At 46.4% G+C, this 18,058-nt stretch overlaps 1 protein-coding gene across 9 annotated transcripts in view; it reads right to left on the reverse strand.

The window, feature by feature from the left end:
* The window catches only part of RUSF1 (RUS family member 1), an 89,336-nt gene that overhangs the window by 15,457 nt on the left and 55,821 nt on the right, over positions 1-18,058 (reverse strand). For 5 of the 9 annotated variants that reach the window (XM_078784159.1, XM_078784158.1, XM_068129497.2 and 2 more), the window contains one exon: positions 7,220-7,342. The exons of the other annotated variants lie outside the window; for them this stretch is intronic. In XM_078784159.1, coding sequence (XP_078640285.1) covers positions 7,220-7,342 — 123 coding nt within the window. The remainder of the gene's footprint in view (positions 1-7,219; positions 7,343-18,058) is intronic. 9 annotated transcript variants of the gene reach the window in all.

Here is an 18,058-nt window from a genome sequence, read left to right on the forward strand (position 1 = left end):
AGGATTTTAGAAAGTTTTGCAAATTTATTAAAAATAAAAAACACATACACACACATACATACATACATACATACATACATACATACATACATATAAATGTGAAATATCACATTTACATAAGTATTCATACCCGTTGCTATGACACTTGAAATTTAGCTTAGGTGCCTCCCATTTCTCTTGATCATCTTTGAGATGTTTCTACACCTTGATTGGAGTCCACCTGTGGTAAATCCAATTGATTGGACATGATTAGGAAAGGCACACACCTGTCTATATATGGTCTCACAGCTGACAATGCATATCAGAGCAAAAACCAGGCCATGAATGAATGAATGAATGATCGTTTTGAGGCCATTTTGAGGCCATGAGGTCGAAGGAATTGCCTGCAGAGCCCAGAGACAGGATTGTGCTGAGGCACAGATCTGGGGAAGCCTACAAAAAAAAAATTCTGCTGCATTGAAGGTTCCCAAGAGCACAGTGGCCTCCATAATTATTAAATGGAAGAAGTTTGGAACAACCAGGACTCTTCCTAGAGCTGGCCGCCCGGCCAAACTGAGCAATCGGGGGAGAAGGGCCTTGGTAAGAGAGGTGACCAAGAACCCGATGGTCACTCTGGCTGAGCTCTGGAGATCCTGTGTGGAGATGGGAGAAACTTCCAGAAGGACAACTATCACTGCAACACTCCACCGATCTGGGCTTTATGGCAGAGTGGCCAGACGGAAGCCTCTCCTCAGTGAAAGACACATGAAAGCCCACAGAATCTTGTTTCTCACAGTCTGAGAGTCCTTTAGGTGCTTTTTTTGCAAACTCCAAGCGGGCTTTCATGCCCACAGCATCTCGAACAGGCCCACAGCACAGAGACAGCAGATCGATCTCCCAGGAGCGACCCAAAGATCACCCACATCCAAGATGGTGTACACCTGCCTTCCAGATCTTGAGTCGTCTCAACTGGCGAAGCATCTATCTTATGATCGGGTGGATTGAAGGGTGAACTCCTGACCCCATTGGGAGAGGAAGGCAAACTGCCCAGTGTACATGACAGGGTGAAAGCCAGGCATCACAGGGGTTGTGGTAAAAGTTGGGCACCATTGAGTCACCAGACATTTGTTTATGTAGGAGGCACCTGTAATCGGTCGTATGCATCGACCAGAAATATCGAGAAAACGAAGGAGAAAACATGATCCGAGCATACTCAGATTGACATGGACTTGTCATAGAATTTTCAAGCTTCCCGTGTGAAACAGACTCACTAAGTTTGTCGATGTTAATGGTGAACAGTTCAAGCAACTTGTGATTTTTCTCTTTAAAGGTGTGATAATAAAATATCAACATCAAATCCCAATGGTACCTAACTTAAACCGCGCCCTGGATTTTTCTGCCGAGAACCTGCTTGGGCAGAACCAATATTCTGGAAACAAATACATCAGTCATTTGTCACAATTTTGTTGCTAATACCTGGGGCAATATGGTAAGTTTCTTATATATTTTTTGTTCAATGATCTGTGCATGCTCCTGTCCAGGATCATAGAATGGAGGAGCTTTGCAAAAACAAAAGCAACTTGGACAATGCGACTGTGTCGCCAATATGCCTCCACATGGTCCCACAACGGGTAGATGCCATCGTTCACTGTCCTAAAAATAAACAAGTTTGATTTAAATCCCTTCAGCTGTTCTCAAGTATCACATTTTTACCAGACATGACAGGTTTCACATCGATAGGTGAAGCAGTTTCAGAGAAGGGATTTTTTTTAAAATATAGGCTTTCAAGCTAATATGGCTGCCATACCACGTGACATATGACCTTAAAAAATGTACACTCTACATATGTATGGGTAGGGGATCATGTTTGTGAAGTTTCGTGTTGATCGGATAAGGTTCGTTTTTCTATACAAGATGGCTGCCAAACCACGTGACCTATGACATAATAAAATAAAATAAAATTTTTGTGTACAGAGTCGAGGCTCGTGAAAGAGCTAACATTTATCAAACAAACAAATCAAACAAACAAGCAAACAAAGTATATAAAAAGGGGAGCGGTCGACAAGATGGGGAGAGAAGGGGAGGAAGCACACAAACACAACATTTGAGAGCAGGGACATCGGGAGATGTTTTTGGAGGGAGAGGGCCTGGGGGGAGGCAGGATAGGTATAAAACGCAAGGACACCAAGGACTTCCAGGAAAGAAGTCAAAAGTCACCTCAAAAAAGTGGATTTGGGGTGAAATTAGCGGGGGTAGAAAAGATCAAGGTTTTGGATTGGGGAAGATAAGAGATGGTGGTGAACAGCCGTTTTAAAGACCTGGAGGGAGGAGTGGGATTGAAGAGAGTGAGGGAGTTTGTTCCAGAGGTAGGAGAAAAGAGGAATGAAGGAGTGAAGGTGAGCAGAGAGTCTTGATTTTGGCAGTTTAACCATAAGAGGGTTGCAGGCAGATCTTGTGCGACCTGCAGGAATATTTGGGGGACAGGGCCCAGAGAGAGCTGGGGGAGCAAGGCCGGAGAGGAGTCGGTAGAAGACGGAAAGACCACCAACCTGCCTGCGGTGATTAAGTGAAAGGCCCTCGGAGATAGCGTCATCGCGGGAGATTCCAATGATTCTGAACGCTTTGGTTTCAACAGCGTGAAGACGAGCTAGGTGTGAGGCAGGAGCACCAGCCCAGAGGGGAGAGCAGTACTCCATTGAGCTGTGGATGAAAGCCTTGTATTTGTGAGGAGCTCAGGTGTGCCAAGGAAGGACTTCGCACGACGGAGGATGCCCAGTCGGCGACTGGCTTTGGAGGCCAGCTTGGAAATGTGGTTATCCCAGGAAAGATCATGGCAGATAGTGAGACCCAAAAGCTTGAGTGACAGAACTTCTTGGAGAGGATTATTCAGAAAGTAGATGGGAGGGTTGTCCAGTCGGTCTTTTTGGAGAGACATCGTAAGAGTGTGAGATTTGTCAGGATTGAAAGACATGTTCCACTTGTTTGCCCAGTCTGTGATTTTGTCCAGGTCTGCAGAGAGTGAGGAGGCTGCAGACTGCCGATCTGAGGGATGAGGAATGGAGCGGCAGAGAGTGGAGTCATCAGCAAAGAGATAGAGAGGATTTTCAAGAGAGTCAGAGAGATCATTGATGAAGACCAGAAAAAGCACAGGGCCCAGAACACTGCCTTGGGGAACTCCAGCCTGAACAGGAAGAGGAGATGAGAGAAACCCATTGAGGGCCACACGTTGACGACGACTAGAGAGGAAGTCTGCCAGCCATGCATGGAGATTTCCATGGATACCAAAGGAGGAGAGTTTGGTGAGCAGAGCGGGGTGCCAGACCGTATCGAAGGCACGTGATATGTCAAGGGAGACAGCTCTAATTTCCTGTTTGGCATTGAGGACCTCCATCCATTGTTGAGACAGCAGAAGCAGCATGTCCAGAGTAGATTGACCTGGTCTGAAACCAAATTGATGATCAGAGATCAAGCCATTGGAGAAGAGGAAAGATTTCATATCCGAAGCAATGATGGATTCCATGACTTTGCTGATAATTGGGAGAAGGCTGATTGGTCTGTAGTTGCTGGGATCTGTTTTTGCACCTTTTTGTGCAAAGCGGTGATGTTGGCTGATTTTCAAGCAGATGGCAGTTGACCTTGAGCAAAAGAGAGGGTGAAGAGAACAGAGAGAGGGAGTGAAAGAGCGGAAGAACATGATTTTAGGACCCGTGGGCTGATGCCGTCAGGTCCAGTTGCAGAATCAGAGTCGAGGGTTGACAGAAACTTTTCCACCTTGTCAGGAGGAAAGGACACGGAGTGCAGGAGCAGCTGGGTACGACTGGGTATGGTGGGTACAGAGAGGGATGGGTTTGGGACACAAGATATAGAGGCAAACACAGAGTTGAGGCATTCAGCTTTTTCACGTGCGGAGTCAGCTGTGTGGCCGTTTGAGGTAAGGGAGGGGATGGAGGGGGAACAAACACCAGAAACAGATTTGACCAGACGCCACCAGGATTTGGAAGAGGGAGACAGATAAGAGAGTTCGGTCTTGAGAACGGAGATATATTGTTTCCTGGCTCTCCTGAGGGTGGACACACACTTGTTTCGGGCTTTGTGAAAGGAAATGAGATTTCCTTCCGTTGGATTTGCTTTCCAGGAGACGAAGGCAAGTTGTTTCTGGGCAACAGCCTCACCACAAGATTCCGTGTACCACGGACGGGAGGAAGGGTATGACAACTGAAGACGAGATGGGATAAATCTGTGCATGAGAGAGAGCAATTTACTTTGGAAGAATTCCCAGGATGTGTTGATGTCAGAGGTGGTAGAGATGGGAGACCAGTCCAGATGATTGATGGCTGCTTGAAGACCATGACAGTTGGCCTGAGTGAAATGCCAGACTCATCGACGCTGAGCAGGCTCCCTGAGAATGGTCAGAGAGATGTCCACTTTAACAAGGACATGATCATATGATCCGATTGGAGCAGAAGAAGAGCAGCAGACATTTTCAGGGAAGTTAGTCATAACCAAGTCCAGAAGAGAAGATGCTCCGTTGACTGAGATCCGGGTCGGGAAATTGACAGATTGTGTCAGTCCCAGTGAGTCGCAGAAGTCCTTTGCTGAGGAGCCATGGCTGGTGAGAGAGGTACCCACACCCAGCCAACTGGCATGGTGACAATTGAAATCACCACATATGAGGAAGAGAGAGTTGGGATGAGTAGATAGAAGTTGGTCCATATTATCAGACAGCGAGATGTAGATGGAGTCATCACTGTTTGGTGGACGGTACAACACACATATGAACAAGAGGTGGGAGCGAAGGGGAAGCCGTAGCCAGAGGTATTCCTGGGGGTGAGGTGGAGAGAGTGCAGTGCAGGGCGAGTGAGGAAGAGAGTTTTTGATAAAGATAGCAACCCCACCTCCAGGACGAGGCTCAGGTCTATCATACCGGAGGAGGGAGTAACCCGGGAGAGATACTAAGGAATCAGAGACATCATGAAGGAGGAAAGTTTCTGTTAAGCAGATCACGTCTGGTTTGACAGAAGCAATCTGTATGGAGAGATCAGTTAAGTTTGAACGAAGGCCCCGGATGTTTGAGGTCCATACCGTTAATGAAGAGGAAGGGGGAGCATCGGATACAGAACAGGGGGGAGGAGGGGTAGGGTAAGATGTGGAAGAGGTGGAAGAGGTAGGGAGAGCTGTTGAAGGTGTGTCAGAGATTTCAGAATAGCTCGGAGAAAGGGAAGGATGGGGCGGACAAAAGGTTTGATGGTGATTGGGTGAGGCACAATGAGGTGTTATTTGAGGAGGGGGAAGAGTGAGGCAGAAGGTTGGGGGAGATGGAGGTGAGAGTTGGAAGGGGGAAGAAGCGGGGAGGACACTTTGAGGAGAGGGAGTGAGAGGGGGGAAATTGAGAAGAAATGAGGGTGGGGAGATTTGAAGGGGAGGGGCGAGGGGGGAGTTTGGGAGGGAAGGGACAAGGGGAGGGATTTGAAAGGGATGGGATATGGGGGAGATTTGGAGGGGAGGGGTGAGGGAGGAGTCTAGGAGGGGAGGGGTGAGGGGGAGTCTTGGAGGGGAGGGGTGAGGGGTAGTTTAGGAGGGAGGGGGCTTGGGGGGAGATTTGAAAGGGATGGGTGATGGGGAGGATTAGGAGGGAAGGGGAAAGGGGGAAGATTTGAAAGGGATGGGTGATGGGGAGGATTAGGAGGGGAGGGGTTATGGGGAAGATTTGGAGGGGAGGGGTGAGATTGGATTTTAGAAAGTGTACGATTAATGGGAAACGAACATTTATTGCAAAATGAGTTTCTTGTGACCTTCGAGATAAAAATACGTTTAAGGACGCTGGATGGAGGATGGAGTGCAGGAGAGTTTAGGGAATGTAGAAAAAAGGCACTATAGGAGATGGATTTTTTTTTGGGGATGAATAGATTTGGTGAGCAAGTCAGAAAGCAGCCTTTTAAAGAAGAAGAAGAAAAAGGTGTTATAATATATGACGGAATACAGAACTTGAGGGGAAAGTGTAAACATTGAAGGTTAATAACAGTGAAAACTATCTGGGGAAATGGGGAAGAAACACGTGGTAGAAGAACAAACGAACGAATAAGAATGAATAAACGAATGAGAACAAAGAATAAGAACAGAGAAGGAAATGTTTGTTTTTTTGTTTTTTTTGAGTTGAGATTTACACAAGGAAGTAGGCTATGGGGTGAAAAGACTGGGAAAAGCAGAGAACGAAAGTTATTGGATCACAAACGACGGACCGCTGAGAGAAAAACAAAGCCTCAAGATTGTACACTGTACAAGGCCTCAAGACACGACACGAATTAACACGATTTTCAATACAGGTATGAAAGATTTGCACCGAAAATCTTCCTTGGGACACAATATACGTACACACACCATAAAATAAATACAGTTATAACGAAAATACAAATGGGAACAATTACTTAACTTCGATTTCAAATCGCTCGCGACGCGGCAAAGGCCTTGCTCGCGACGCGGCAAACAGACGATTAATTTATGAAAGATAAACACCGAGAAACTTCCAAGGTGCACACTATAACTTCACACACCGAAAGATATATACAGTTTCGACAAAATACAATTGTGAACAGACTTAACTTTGAAAACGTGGAGACCGTGTGGAGCTTCGAAAATCCCTGCCGCCGTCTCCAAGATTTTAAAACTATATGCAACAGTGCTGTTAGATGATTTTTGTAAAATTTCGCATCGATACGGTGAGCGGTTTCAGAGATATAATTATTTAATATTTTCCTTCAAACCAATATGGCTGCCAAACCATGTGACGTATGATGTCATAAATTTAATATTTCAATACAAATGGGTTATAGATCATGAGCATGCAATTTCAGATTTTTCGGATAAGGAATTCGATTAAAACATTTTTAGCTGGTATACCACTTCACCTATGATATCATCATTATCATACTTTTGATCCCCATTGGGAGTACTTGACAATGTGCCAAGTTTCAAATTTTTCCATTTAGCGGTTTCCGATAAATAATTTTTTAATTATTTGCTTTTAATCCAAGATGGCTGCCATACCACGTGACCGATGACATCACAATTATCATTAAAACATTCTGCATGGGTGTCACTCCTACCCTGAAAGTTTCGTCTCAATCGGACATGTGGTTGCTGAGAAAAATGAGGTTTAGCCCGTACAGACGGACGGACAACCCGAAAACATAATGCCTCTGGCGACTTCGTCAGCGGAGGTATAAAAATTGTGATAAATTACCTTCTTTCTGTCTGTCCACACATCTTGTCCTTTCCCAATATGCGACAAGCAAGTGTGCTTGTACACTTGCCTGTACAATATCCTGTGCACTTGCTTGTGAGTGCAGAACAACTCGCACTCTCCCTGCACACTCGCAAAAGTGAGCGACACGATCATTTTCATCATGGATTGTCTACAAAACCACTTTGTACCGGCTTCTGGGCAAAAGGAACAGACTGCTGTAAAGTTAGCTACCTCTTAAAAAACCCAAAGTGTCCACACTTAAATAATGCTTTTTACAGCCTGGTGTTGGCTTAGCGGTTAGGGTGCCGGCTTGGGATCCTAGGATCCTGGGTTCGAATCCCGGTCGATCGCTGAATTAACGCCAGGGGGGTTGACTCAGCTCGTCATCTTTCCGAGGTCGGAAAATTGAGTACCAGCTTGCTGGGATGAATGATCACGGTGTGTACCCCAATTTAAAATAGGTACACCGTATCCCTGCGCATCGTAGGAGTGTGACCAAGGGTTGGCGTCAGGAAGGGCATCCGGCCATAAAAACATTGCCTCAAACAGGGAACCATGATTGTCATGGGGCCCGCAAGGCTAACCCCCGCTCTAGCGGGGAAAATGGCCTTAAAACGATCATTCATTCATTCATATTCATTCATTCACAGCGTAGCCAATAGGGCAAAGCCGTCTAGAACAATGTTTGTCCGTCTGTACATATGTATTGTGATGAATTTTGGGGTACAGTGATATATAGATTCAGGTAGATCTGTGCAGGTAGATGCTCCATTGATCGGGGGTAGGAAGAACCATTTTGATGTACATAAGTAGAGGACCTGTTTAGCCCGGATGTCGGATTAAGCTCGTATATTTGTGGTCATACAAGGATGGCCTTGTGTTAACGATAGTAGGGATTATGTTAATTCCCCTGTTCGTGAGACTCTGTGATTTATCCTTTGTCCCGTATGGCAACGCACGAGACACATAGAGCAGGAAAGGCCCAAAAGCACCACACACACTAATTAAATCCCCCCCCCCCCACAATAAAACTCACCGGAAGTGCAGGAAGGAAGCGCCCACGCATTGCGCCAACATGGCGATAAAACAATGCTCAGGCCAGCTGAGGCCGTGCCCACCTCGCGATGGATTGGTCGAGGGGTTTGATGGGGAGATCACACCAATGGGCGGGAGTTGACCAATGAAAGACCAGAGTAAGGAAGGACTTGTGATTGGCCAGGGGCAGAGCAAGGAGTGACCCGCTGATTGGTAGAAGGAAGCGACAGACTGATTGGCCAACGACCGATGGCATGAGAGAGAAGTGATGCGGCCATTGGTGGAGAACTGAGCCTGTGGTGTTGGCCAGCAGGGATTGGCGGAGAGAGGCGGAGGACGTCATGAGGGATTGATTAAAAAGTGGAGAGAGACCGACATTTTCCTCTTTTATTCTGGACCTCCCCTCTTGCCCTAAACTTGCCGTCTTGCCTTCTCTCCCACTTGCCCCTCACGCATTCTTCTGCCATCGACTTTCTCCTCTTGGTTCCGGACATTGGCGAGCGATGGTGTGTGGGACGTGACCGCCAGAACGAGGGGAGCTGCGGATCATTCGCTCACTCAAGCAACCTACCTGGAGGGGGCGCGGACGTGCCGCGAACACACGAGGGAACGGAGGCCGAACAGTGCAGGAACGGGGGGTTTCCGCCAATGACCGGGCGGTTCCCGCCAATGACCGGGCGGTTCCCGCCAACAGACCGGACGACCCGACGAGACCCAAGTGGTTGAGCTAAGCCCACACACACACACACGGCACTTTTATTTTCATATATTCTTCCCTTGTGTGTGTTATACACCACCGGTCAAAAGTTTTAGAACACCTAAATTTTTCAAATTTTTATTGAAATTTATGCAGTTTAATGTCTCAATTGTGTTTGTGTCCTTCCCCCTCTCTCCCCATCTTGTCTACCGCTCCCGATGTTATTTGTTTTGTGTGTCTGTTTGTCGTTCTGTGTGATTAATGTTCGCTCTTTCACGAGCCTCGACAAAAAAAAAAAAAAAAAAAAAAAAAAAGTACTCTGAAATTAAGCATAGAACAAATAAACAATTGGAGATAAAAACGAAATCATAGAATCATTTTGTTGAACAAAATTTAATTAAAATTTTTGACTCAGCAAAGTAGCCACCTTTTGCAGATATAACCACCGAACACACTCGTGACATTCGTTCTACAATGGAAATCAAATATTGTTCGGGAAGTTCTTCCCAACACTGTTGCAGAAGTTCCCACAAATGTGTTGTACTGGTAGGTTGCTTTGCTTTCACCCTTCTGTCCAGTTCACCCCAAACCAGCTTGATGGGGTTTAAGTCTGGAGACTGTGCTGGCCATTCCATGATTTGAAGCCTACCGTCTTGTTCTTTTCCTCGAAGGTAGTTTTGACATAGCCTGGAGGTGTGTTTAGGGTCATTATCTTGCTGTCGGATGAACCCCTGACCAACTAGGCGTATACCAGAGGGTATTGCATGGCGCTGCAAAATGCTGTGGTAGCCCTTTTGGTTCAGGGTGCCAGTCACTCTGCAAGTCGCCGACTCTGGATCCAGCAAAAGAGCCCCAGACCATCACGCTTCCTCCTCCATGTTTGACAGTTGGTGTCACACACTGAGGAACCATCCTTTCGCCTACTCGACGGCATACAAAAACCCTGCGTGATGAACCAAAGATTTCAAATTTTGATTCATCGGTCCATAAGACCTTCTTCCAGTCTTCAGTAGTCCACTGGCCACTTCATGGCCCAGGCAAGCCTCTTTTTCTTATTTTGCCATCTTAGCAATGGCTTTCTTACTGCCACTCGACCTGTCAAACCTGCAGCTCGAAGTCTTTTCTTCACAGTTGAAACTGAGACTTGCTTACTTCGACCAGTGTTAAGCTGTGCTTGAAGCAGTTGTCCTGTGAGCCGCCGATCACGCAAGCTGTTGACTCTCAGAAACTTGTCTTCTGATTCTGTTGTGGCTTTGGGTCTGCCCGACCTTTTTCTGTCAGAGTTTCCTCCAGTTTCCAATGTACTACTTCCTGCAGTGCAATATTGTCCAAATAATGCTTCAGAGGGTGTAATAACAGTCTGTTCCAATACTACTTTTATACAGACAGGGGGTTTGTAATCAAGTAATCAGCAGAGGTTGGGACCCCTGCAGGAATTGTTTGCATCAACTTTCAAGGCTTAATTTACTTACATTGCTGCAGTACAGCTGTAAGTTGTTAACCCATTACTTGTTCCCTGAAGAAGGCCTTTTTTTACAATATAACTGTGCAATTTACATTATTTTCCCGTTTTTGCTAACTTAAACATTTTTTTTAACCTCGAGCAGTTTACTGCTTACCTTTGTAACATTTCAGGTTATTCACTGGACATTAAACTGCGTAAATTTCAATAAAAACTTGAAAAATTGAGGTGTTCTAAAACTTTTGACCGGTAGTGTAAGTGTTACGGTGTCCCCCCCTTACCTCTGGTCTCGGTAGACCTCCGAACCCCGAGAGGGTCCCCGGCAGAAAGATGTGTTATCCTTGGTTGAAATCCAGCAAATAATGAAACCCTCAGTGGAACCAGCAAATGAAACAGTCAAATCAATAATGCAACCACACCAGGTTATAAACAAACAATAATATATTATAAATCACACACAAAGAGCCATACAACAATGGGGGCAATCACCCCTACTTTCAAATCTTACGATGATATCCTTATCAAGCCCCTTAACCCCAAACTCACGGCACCTCCACAATGTCTCTGCACCCCTCCAAGGCGAAGTCCCAATGTCTCTGTGCGCTCCCGCGATTGGGGAGTCAAGGCCCGATGGTCAATTGAGCCGTAGGCGAGCGAGACGACCCCGAGGTCACGTTGTTCAGCACCCAGCAACACAGCGGTGGAAAGGAACCTCACCAAGACGCGCTCCGACGTACACGTTGCGGTTCAATCCGCGAGCCTCCGTATAATTCTCACGTGCCCTTTCTGGCACAGCCGTCCCCGGCAAACCACCGGGGAATAATGCCCAGCCGACACGACCAAAACCGGTTCACAGCAGGTTGCTCGCGTGGCGAAGATGGCGGACGGCTTTGCCCAGCCGACACGACCAGAACCGGTTCACTGCAGGTTGCTCGCGTGGCGAAGATGGCGGACGGCTTTGCCCAGCCGACACGACCAAAACCGGTTCACTGCAGGTTGCTCGCGTGGCGAAGATGGCGGACGGCTTTCCTTCCCTTCAAGGACGCAAAGTTCACTCGCACTGTACGTCGACCGCTCGGTCCGGAACTTCAACAACCACCTCTCTTCACCATCTCCTACCGCCTCTTCTTCCTCGCTCCACCTCTTCGGGTCACGATCCGGATTTCCGGCCACATTTTTACCAGGAGCGCTTTTAAATCTTTTAACTATAATAACCCTCTCCCTTCAACCACAATCACCAGAATACTTAGAACCAACAACAATAATCATAACAACAATCATTAGGGCCGAATCCGTAACAATATATATATATATATATATATATATATACACACATACAGACTTGGCATTTAATATGGATTTTTTTTTTTTTTTCTTGACTTGGGTTTCCTTTCTGAACTCAGAATATCAATCTGGTGAGTTTCGTTTACGCTTTGGTGATTTCTTTGTTAAAAGAACCATGTCACTGATTGTCTGTCGCAGCAAGAAGTCAATAACAGGATTATATCACAGGTGGCGTGACAAAATGTACGAACAGGTACATTTGACGATTGGCTTCACAATCGGGTATATAAGGGTTGTTGCGTTCTGTGTTGGTGGAAAACAACTGCTGCACATCTACAAAAGTTATTGCCGCTTCCCCTGGAGATGGTCCGTCAACTCGACAATGCTGTTTGTCATTGAGTGGTGGCTTTACGAAATTCCGGCATGAAACAGTGTGCTATTGCTCGGCAGTATGGCATCACTCAAGGTCAGGTGTCAAAGATCCCGAAACGAAATGCTCAGAGGGGTGTCCCTCCGCCAATTTCCAGGGGTCCGATTTTACTAACGCTCTGAACTGTGCTTCACTAGGGGTCACTGTAAACGTCTCTGCGTCAAACTCCATAGTGACTACTGGTAACACCTGTTAACCTTCACACAATAAATTTTTAACAAAGCAAAAAAAAAATTATTATTCTTTTTTTGTTGTTGTTTGTTTTTGGAAAAAAATTGGGAATGTTGGAAAAAGTTCCAAATTTGGGAATTCTGGGAATGTTCGGGAATTCTTTCCCGGACTAAATTTAGGAATTTTTAGATCCCGGACGAGCCCCAAATTTCTGTTACAGTGTCCCCCCCTTACCACTGGTCTCGGTAAACCTCCGAACCCCGAGAGGGTCCCCGGCAGAAAGATGTGTTATCCTTGGTTGAAATCCAGCAAATAATGAAACCCTCAATGGAACCAGCAAATGAAACAGTCAAATCAATAATGCAACCACACCAGGTTATAAACAAACAATAATATATTATAAATCGCACACAAAGAGCCATACAACAATGGGGGCAATCACCCCTACTTTCAAATCGATGATATCCTTATCAAGCCCCTTAACCCCAAACACACGGCACCTCCCCAATGTCTATGCACCCCTCCAAGGCGAAGTCCCAATGTCTCCGTGCGCTCCCGCGATCGGGGAGTCAAGGCCCGATGGTCAATTGAGGCGTAGGCGAGCGAGACGACCCCGAGGTCACGTTGTTCAGCACCCAGCAACACAGCGGTGGAAAGGAGCCTCACCAAGACGCGCTCCGACATACACGTTGCGGTTCAATCCGCGAGCCTCCGTATAATTCTCACGTGCCCTTTCTGGCACAGCCGTCCCCGGCAAACCACTGGGGAATAATGCCCAGCCGACACGACCAAAACCGGTTCACTGCCGGAGTGCCGGATGCTCACGTGGCGAAGATGGCGGACGGCTTTCCCTCGAACCCGGGTTTTGAGGCCAGGATCCTCCGGAACCTCAATGAGGATACCCGACGACACAGGCTCCACGCACTCCGGCGATAACTCTTATCGCCCGAACTTCCCTTCAAGGACGCAAAGTTCACTCGCACTGTACGTCGAACGCTCGGTCCGGAGCTTCAACAACAACATCTGTTTCACGATTTCCTACCGCCTCTCTCTTCTTCTTTGCTCCACATCTTCCGGTCACGATCCGGATTTCCGGCCACATTTTACCAGGAGCGCTTTTAAATCTTTTAACTAAAATAACCCTTTCCCTTCAACCACAATCACCAGAATACTTAGAATCAACAACAATAATCATAACAACAACCCTTAGGGCCGAATCCGTAACAGTAAGTCTGGTGTGGGAGCGCTCCATTTTAGGACATTTATTTAACCGGTGCGTTTCCTTGTTATCGGGTTCCGTAAATAAATCCTTTTATTATTTTCCCCTGTGCATTTTAACCCATTCCCATTTGAGTTACTTTTCGCAGGGTGAAGACATCAGCGAGGCCGTCCAGGTAAAAGCTTCTTCTTCTTCTTTCTTCCTCCCGCGCTTGTTTCGTGAAATCCGCTATTTGAACTGAACGCCTCGAATTAACGCTCAATTTGCTATCCGTGATTTCCCGGTCTTCACCGAGGGGAATCACGTGACAGTAGGAATGTATGTATGTATGTATGTATGTATGTATGTATGCCCCCTCAAACGTACACCAATCAGAGCTGAGGATCTGGTCACATGACAGGGTGATGTGATTTCGTCTGATGTCATTACGGCGGCACGGCAGCCTACTCCACACACCGCCATTTTGATTTATATGCCGTTCATGTCGAACATATTGTCGAACCTGTCATATTTCACAATCGCCATGCTCTACCTTTACGATTTTCATTCAGTGTGAAACAAACAAATCGATTGTTAAAATGACCATCAAATATCGAAAACATAGATGTTATGTCTCTTCCAACAAAACGTTACGTACCCAACCATTGTGGGGTATATTGATTACAGTCGTTCCATTCATTCCGCATTCCAGTCGCATTACATTCGCATTACATTACATTCGCATTACATTCGCATTACATTACAGTCGCATTCCAGTCCAACATTACAGTCGCATTCCAGTGGATTGGGAACTGAGTACCCTCGTCCCTCTATACAAGGGGAAAGGTGACCCTCTGGAGTGTGGCTCGTACCGAGCGATAAAGTTATTGGAGCATGGAATGAAGGTATTGGAAAGGGTGTTGGAGAGGAGGATAAGGAAGAAAGTGAAGATCGACGAAATGCAGTTTGGATTTATGCCAGGAAGAGGAACGACAGATGCGCTTTTCATTGTGAGGCAGTTGCAGGAGAAGTACATGGATAAGAGGAAGAAGTTGTTTTTTGGGTTTGTTGATCTGGAGAAAGCATTCGATAGGGTTCCACGCAAAGTATTGACATGGGCATTGAGGAAGTTAGGAGTGGAGGAATGGTTGATCAGAGTAGTGATGGCAATGTACAAAAGAGCACGCACAGCTGTAAGGACGAAGGACGGGAACAGTGGTGAGTTTGAGGTGAAGGTGGGAGTGCATCAGGGGTCGTCGGTACTAAGTCCACTACTATTTGTAGCTGTGATGGAGGTGCTGGCTCAGACCGTAAAGGAGGGTTTACCGTGGGAGTTGTTGCATGCAGATGATCTGGTGTTGATTGCGGAAAGTATGGATGGACTGAAGGAAAAGATGAACAAGTGGAAGGAATGTATGGAGACAAAAGGTCTGAAGGTGAATATCGGAAAGACAAAGGTGATGGCAAGTGGTAAAGCATGTGGTGAGGTGGAAAGAACTGGGAAGTGGCCGTGTGCTGTGTGCAGGAAGGGTGTCGGAGTGAACTCCATTCAATGTACAATGTGTGCTGAGTGGGTTCATCAAAAATGTAGTGGTCTGAGAGGGTCATTAACCAGTGTGGCAGCTACATTCAAATGTAAGGTGTGCACAGAGGGAGCTGCAGATGGAGGAAATGTTGAGTTGGATCTTGGAGACGGCGTGAAGCTGGAAGGTGTGAAAACATTTTGCTACCTCGGAGACATGCTGAATGGAGAAGGTGGATCAGACTCGGCAACGGTTGCTCGAGTGAGATGTGCATGGAAGAAGTTTCGGGAACTGAGTGGCGTGCTGATGAGGAGGAGAGTGTCGCTGAAGCTGAAGGGAAAGGTGTATGCTGCATGTGTGAGAAGTGTTATGATTTATGGGAGCCAGACATGGGTAATGAACGTAGAGCAGCAACGAAGGCTGGAAAGGGTGGAAATGCGAATGGTTCGATGGATGTGCGGAGTATCGTTGAGAGAGAGGAAGACAAATGATGAATTGCGAAAGATGATGGGAATATTGCCTGTGATTGATGCTGTGAAGAGGAACAGGTTGAGATGGTTTGGTCATGTATTGAGGAACGATGAAAGTGACTGGTTGAGAAGAGTGATGGAAGTTAATGTAGAAGGAAGTAGAGGACGGGGAAGACCGAGAAAGACTTGGCTAAAGATGGTGGAAGAAGAAATGCGGGCAAGGGGGTTAACAAGGAGAGATGCAGAAAATAGGGCAAAATGGAGAAGATCGTCATGGGGACCGCAAGGCTAACCCCCGCTCTAGCAGGGAACATGGCCTTAAAATGCATGTTGTTGTTGTTGTATTGATTACAGTCGTTCTTCCCTCCGTTCTGTAAGTGAAACTTACCTCATGGATGTCTGGATTCCTCCAAATTTCTTTGTTTAATGTTATAAGCAGCATTAGCGACTGTTTACAAAGCTAATCATGTGTGTTTGTGGTTTAGAATATTTTACAAGACGGCTAGGCCGCTGTTAGACTTTCGGTCTTGTTTAACTACAAGTGTCTTTGGCTTCAAATCGAACATCAAACAACGCAAGACAATCTCGAGGATTACGTGAACTCACACAAACTGCTAACTTTCCTAAAACGGGTATGTCACCATGTATGATTGTCCCCTTTTTACTAACCTGGAGCTACTGCATCTTATTATAATAGAGCAAACATATATGGTGATGTTTGTATGTTTATTTATTTGTGACCTAAACATCTTCTTCTTCTTCAACTAAAATTAACACCCAAAACACCCCGAAGCCCCAAAAGACCCTGAAGACCCAAAACACCCCAAAGAACCAAAATACCTCAAGACCCAAAATACCCTTAAAGGCCCAGAGGATCTAAAAGACCCTGAAGACCCAAATGGCCCCGAAGACCCAAAAGATCCTGAAAACCCAAAACACCGTGAAGACCCAAAATACCCTGAAGACCCAAAATACCCTGAAGACCCAAAAGACCCCGAAGACCCAAAACACCCTGAAGACCCAAAACACCCTGAAGACCCAAAACACCCTGAAGACCCAAAACACCCTAAAGACCCTAAACACCCTGAAGACCCAAAACACCCTGAAGACCCAAAATACTTTTAAAGACACTGAAGACTCTTAAAGACCCAAAATACCACAAATACCGAAAAGACCCTTAAAGACCCAGAATACCCAAAATACTCCAAAGATCCTAAAATACCCTGAATACCCAAAAGACCCCGAAGATCCAAAAGACCCTTAAAGAATCCGAAGAACCAAAATACCCCAAAGACCCTTTAAAGATCCAGAGGAACCAAAAGAACGAAAAGGCCCCAAAGACCCAAAATACCCTGAAGACCCAATTTTGGCCGCTCTCCCCCACCATCCCCCCATCACCATCCACCCCATCCCCCCTCCACCATTCCTCCACTTCCCCCCACGATCCCCAATCTACCATCACCACCACTAACCCCCACCCACCATTCCTGTCATTGCTCACTCCCTGAGAAAGCAGACATGGTCAAAGATGCTTATCCCTCTGAAACGATGTGTGGTGAGGCGTGCGGAGCATGCCGAGTCATGCTAGTATGTTCTGATAATTTTATTCTCTGATGCATCATGTGTCCACTTAAATGTTACACTTCTTAAAAGTCGATGGTTGCATTTTAATTAAACTATGAGCAGAGCCTAACCGTCACTTTGCTGAATTCGTCTTCCTGTTTAGAATCAATTAGTCTTCCTGTTTTCCAAAAATTGCCATATTAGCCACTTTCCATCGTCCCCCTACCCCCGCCACCTTACCCCACACACACAAAGTTGTATGTAACTTAAAATATGTGGCCATGCGTGAGGAACAAAGCCAGAGAGAGAGAGAGAGAGAGAGAGAGAGACAATGACGTTAAAAAAAACATATATACCATGTATATATATATATATTGTTGCGGTTCTGAGAAAGTGTACATATTTGATTAATAAAGGTTAAAGGTTTTGCCCCCATAGTTAGTCCACATGCAATACGTAGGTCACCTTAGAACGTTAGTTATTTCTTAGTATATGTGAGATAAGGCCATTTCCAATAGTTATCATCTGCGTTGTGTAAAACAAATAAGACTAGGCTCCTTCCATTGTGCCTCCACCCTCCAAGTTCCACCTCGTTGGGCAGAATCCATCCCGCGCCCCATTTGACAACTCGCAGTTTGTTACGCTTGGGATGCTCGCAGTTTGTTACGCTTGGGATGCTCGCAGTTTGTTACGCTTTGGCTACCAGCAGCGTTTGCTGCTCTTGGTTTGATGGTTTGCTGGAACTAGCCCAGTGACACGAGGTAGGCCCAAAAAGGGGGTGAAGCGGCAGCGAGGCTAAGATCTGGATTGGCAGCAGGGGGACGGTAAGGGCCACCAGCCAATCAGGGCTGAGGCGACATCGCCTGACAGGGTGTGGCTAGAGGTTCCAGAGGGTTCACTAAGCGGCGCTATATAACCGCAAGCACAAAGCCCCCCAACAGGACTAGCGCTGAAGGACTCGCTGGGGGAACTTTGATGGTGAAAGGACTCGCGTGATAAGGAC

Source organism: Myxine glutinosa, chromosome 9, assembly GCF_964187855.1.
Source record: "Myxine glutinosa chromosome 9, kmMyxGlut1.1, whole genome shotgun sequence".
In the NCBI taxonomy this organism is placed as follows: Eukaryota; Metazoa; Chordata; class Myxini; order Myxiniformes; family Myxinidae; genus Myxine; species Myxine glutinosa.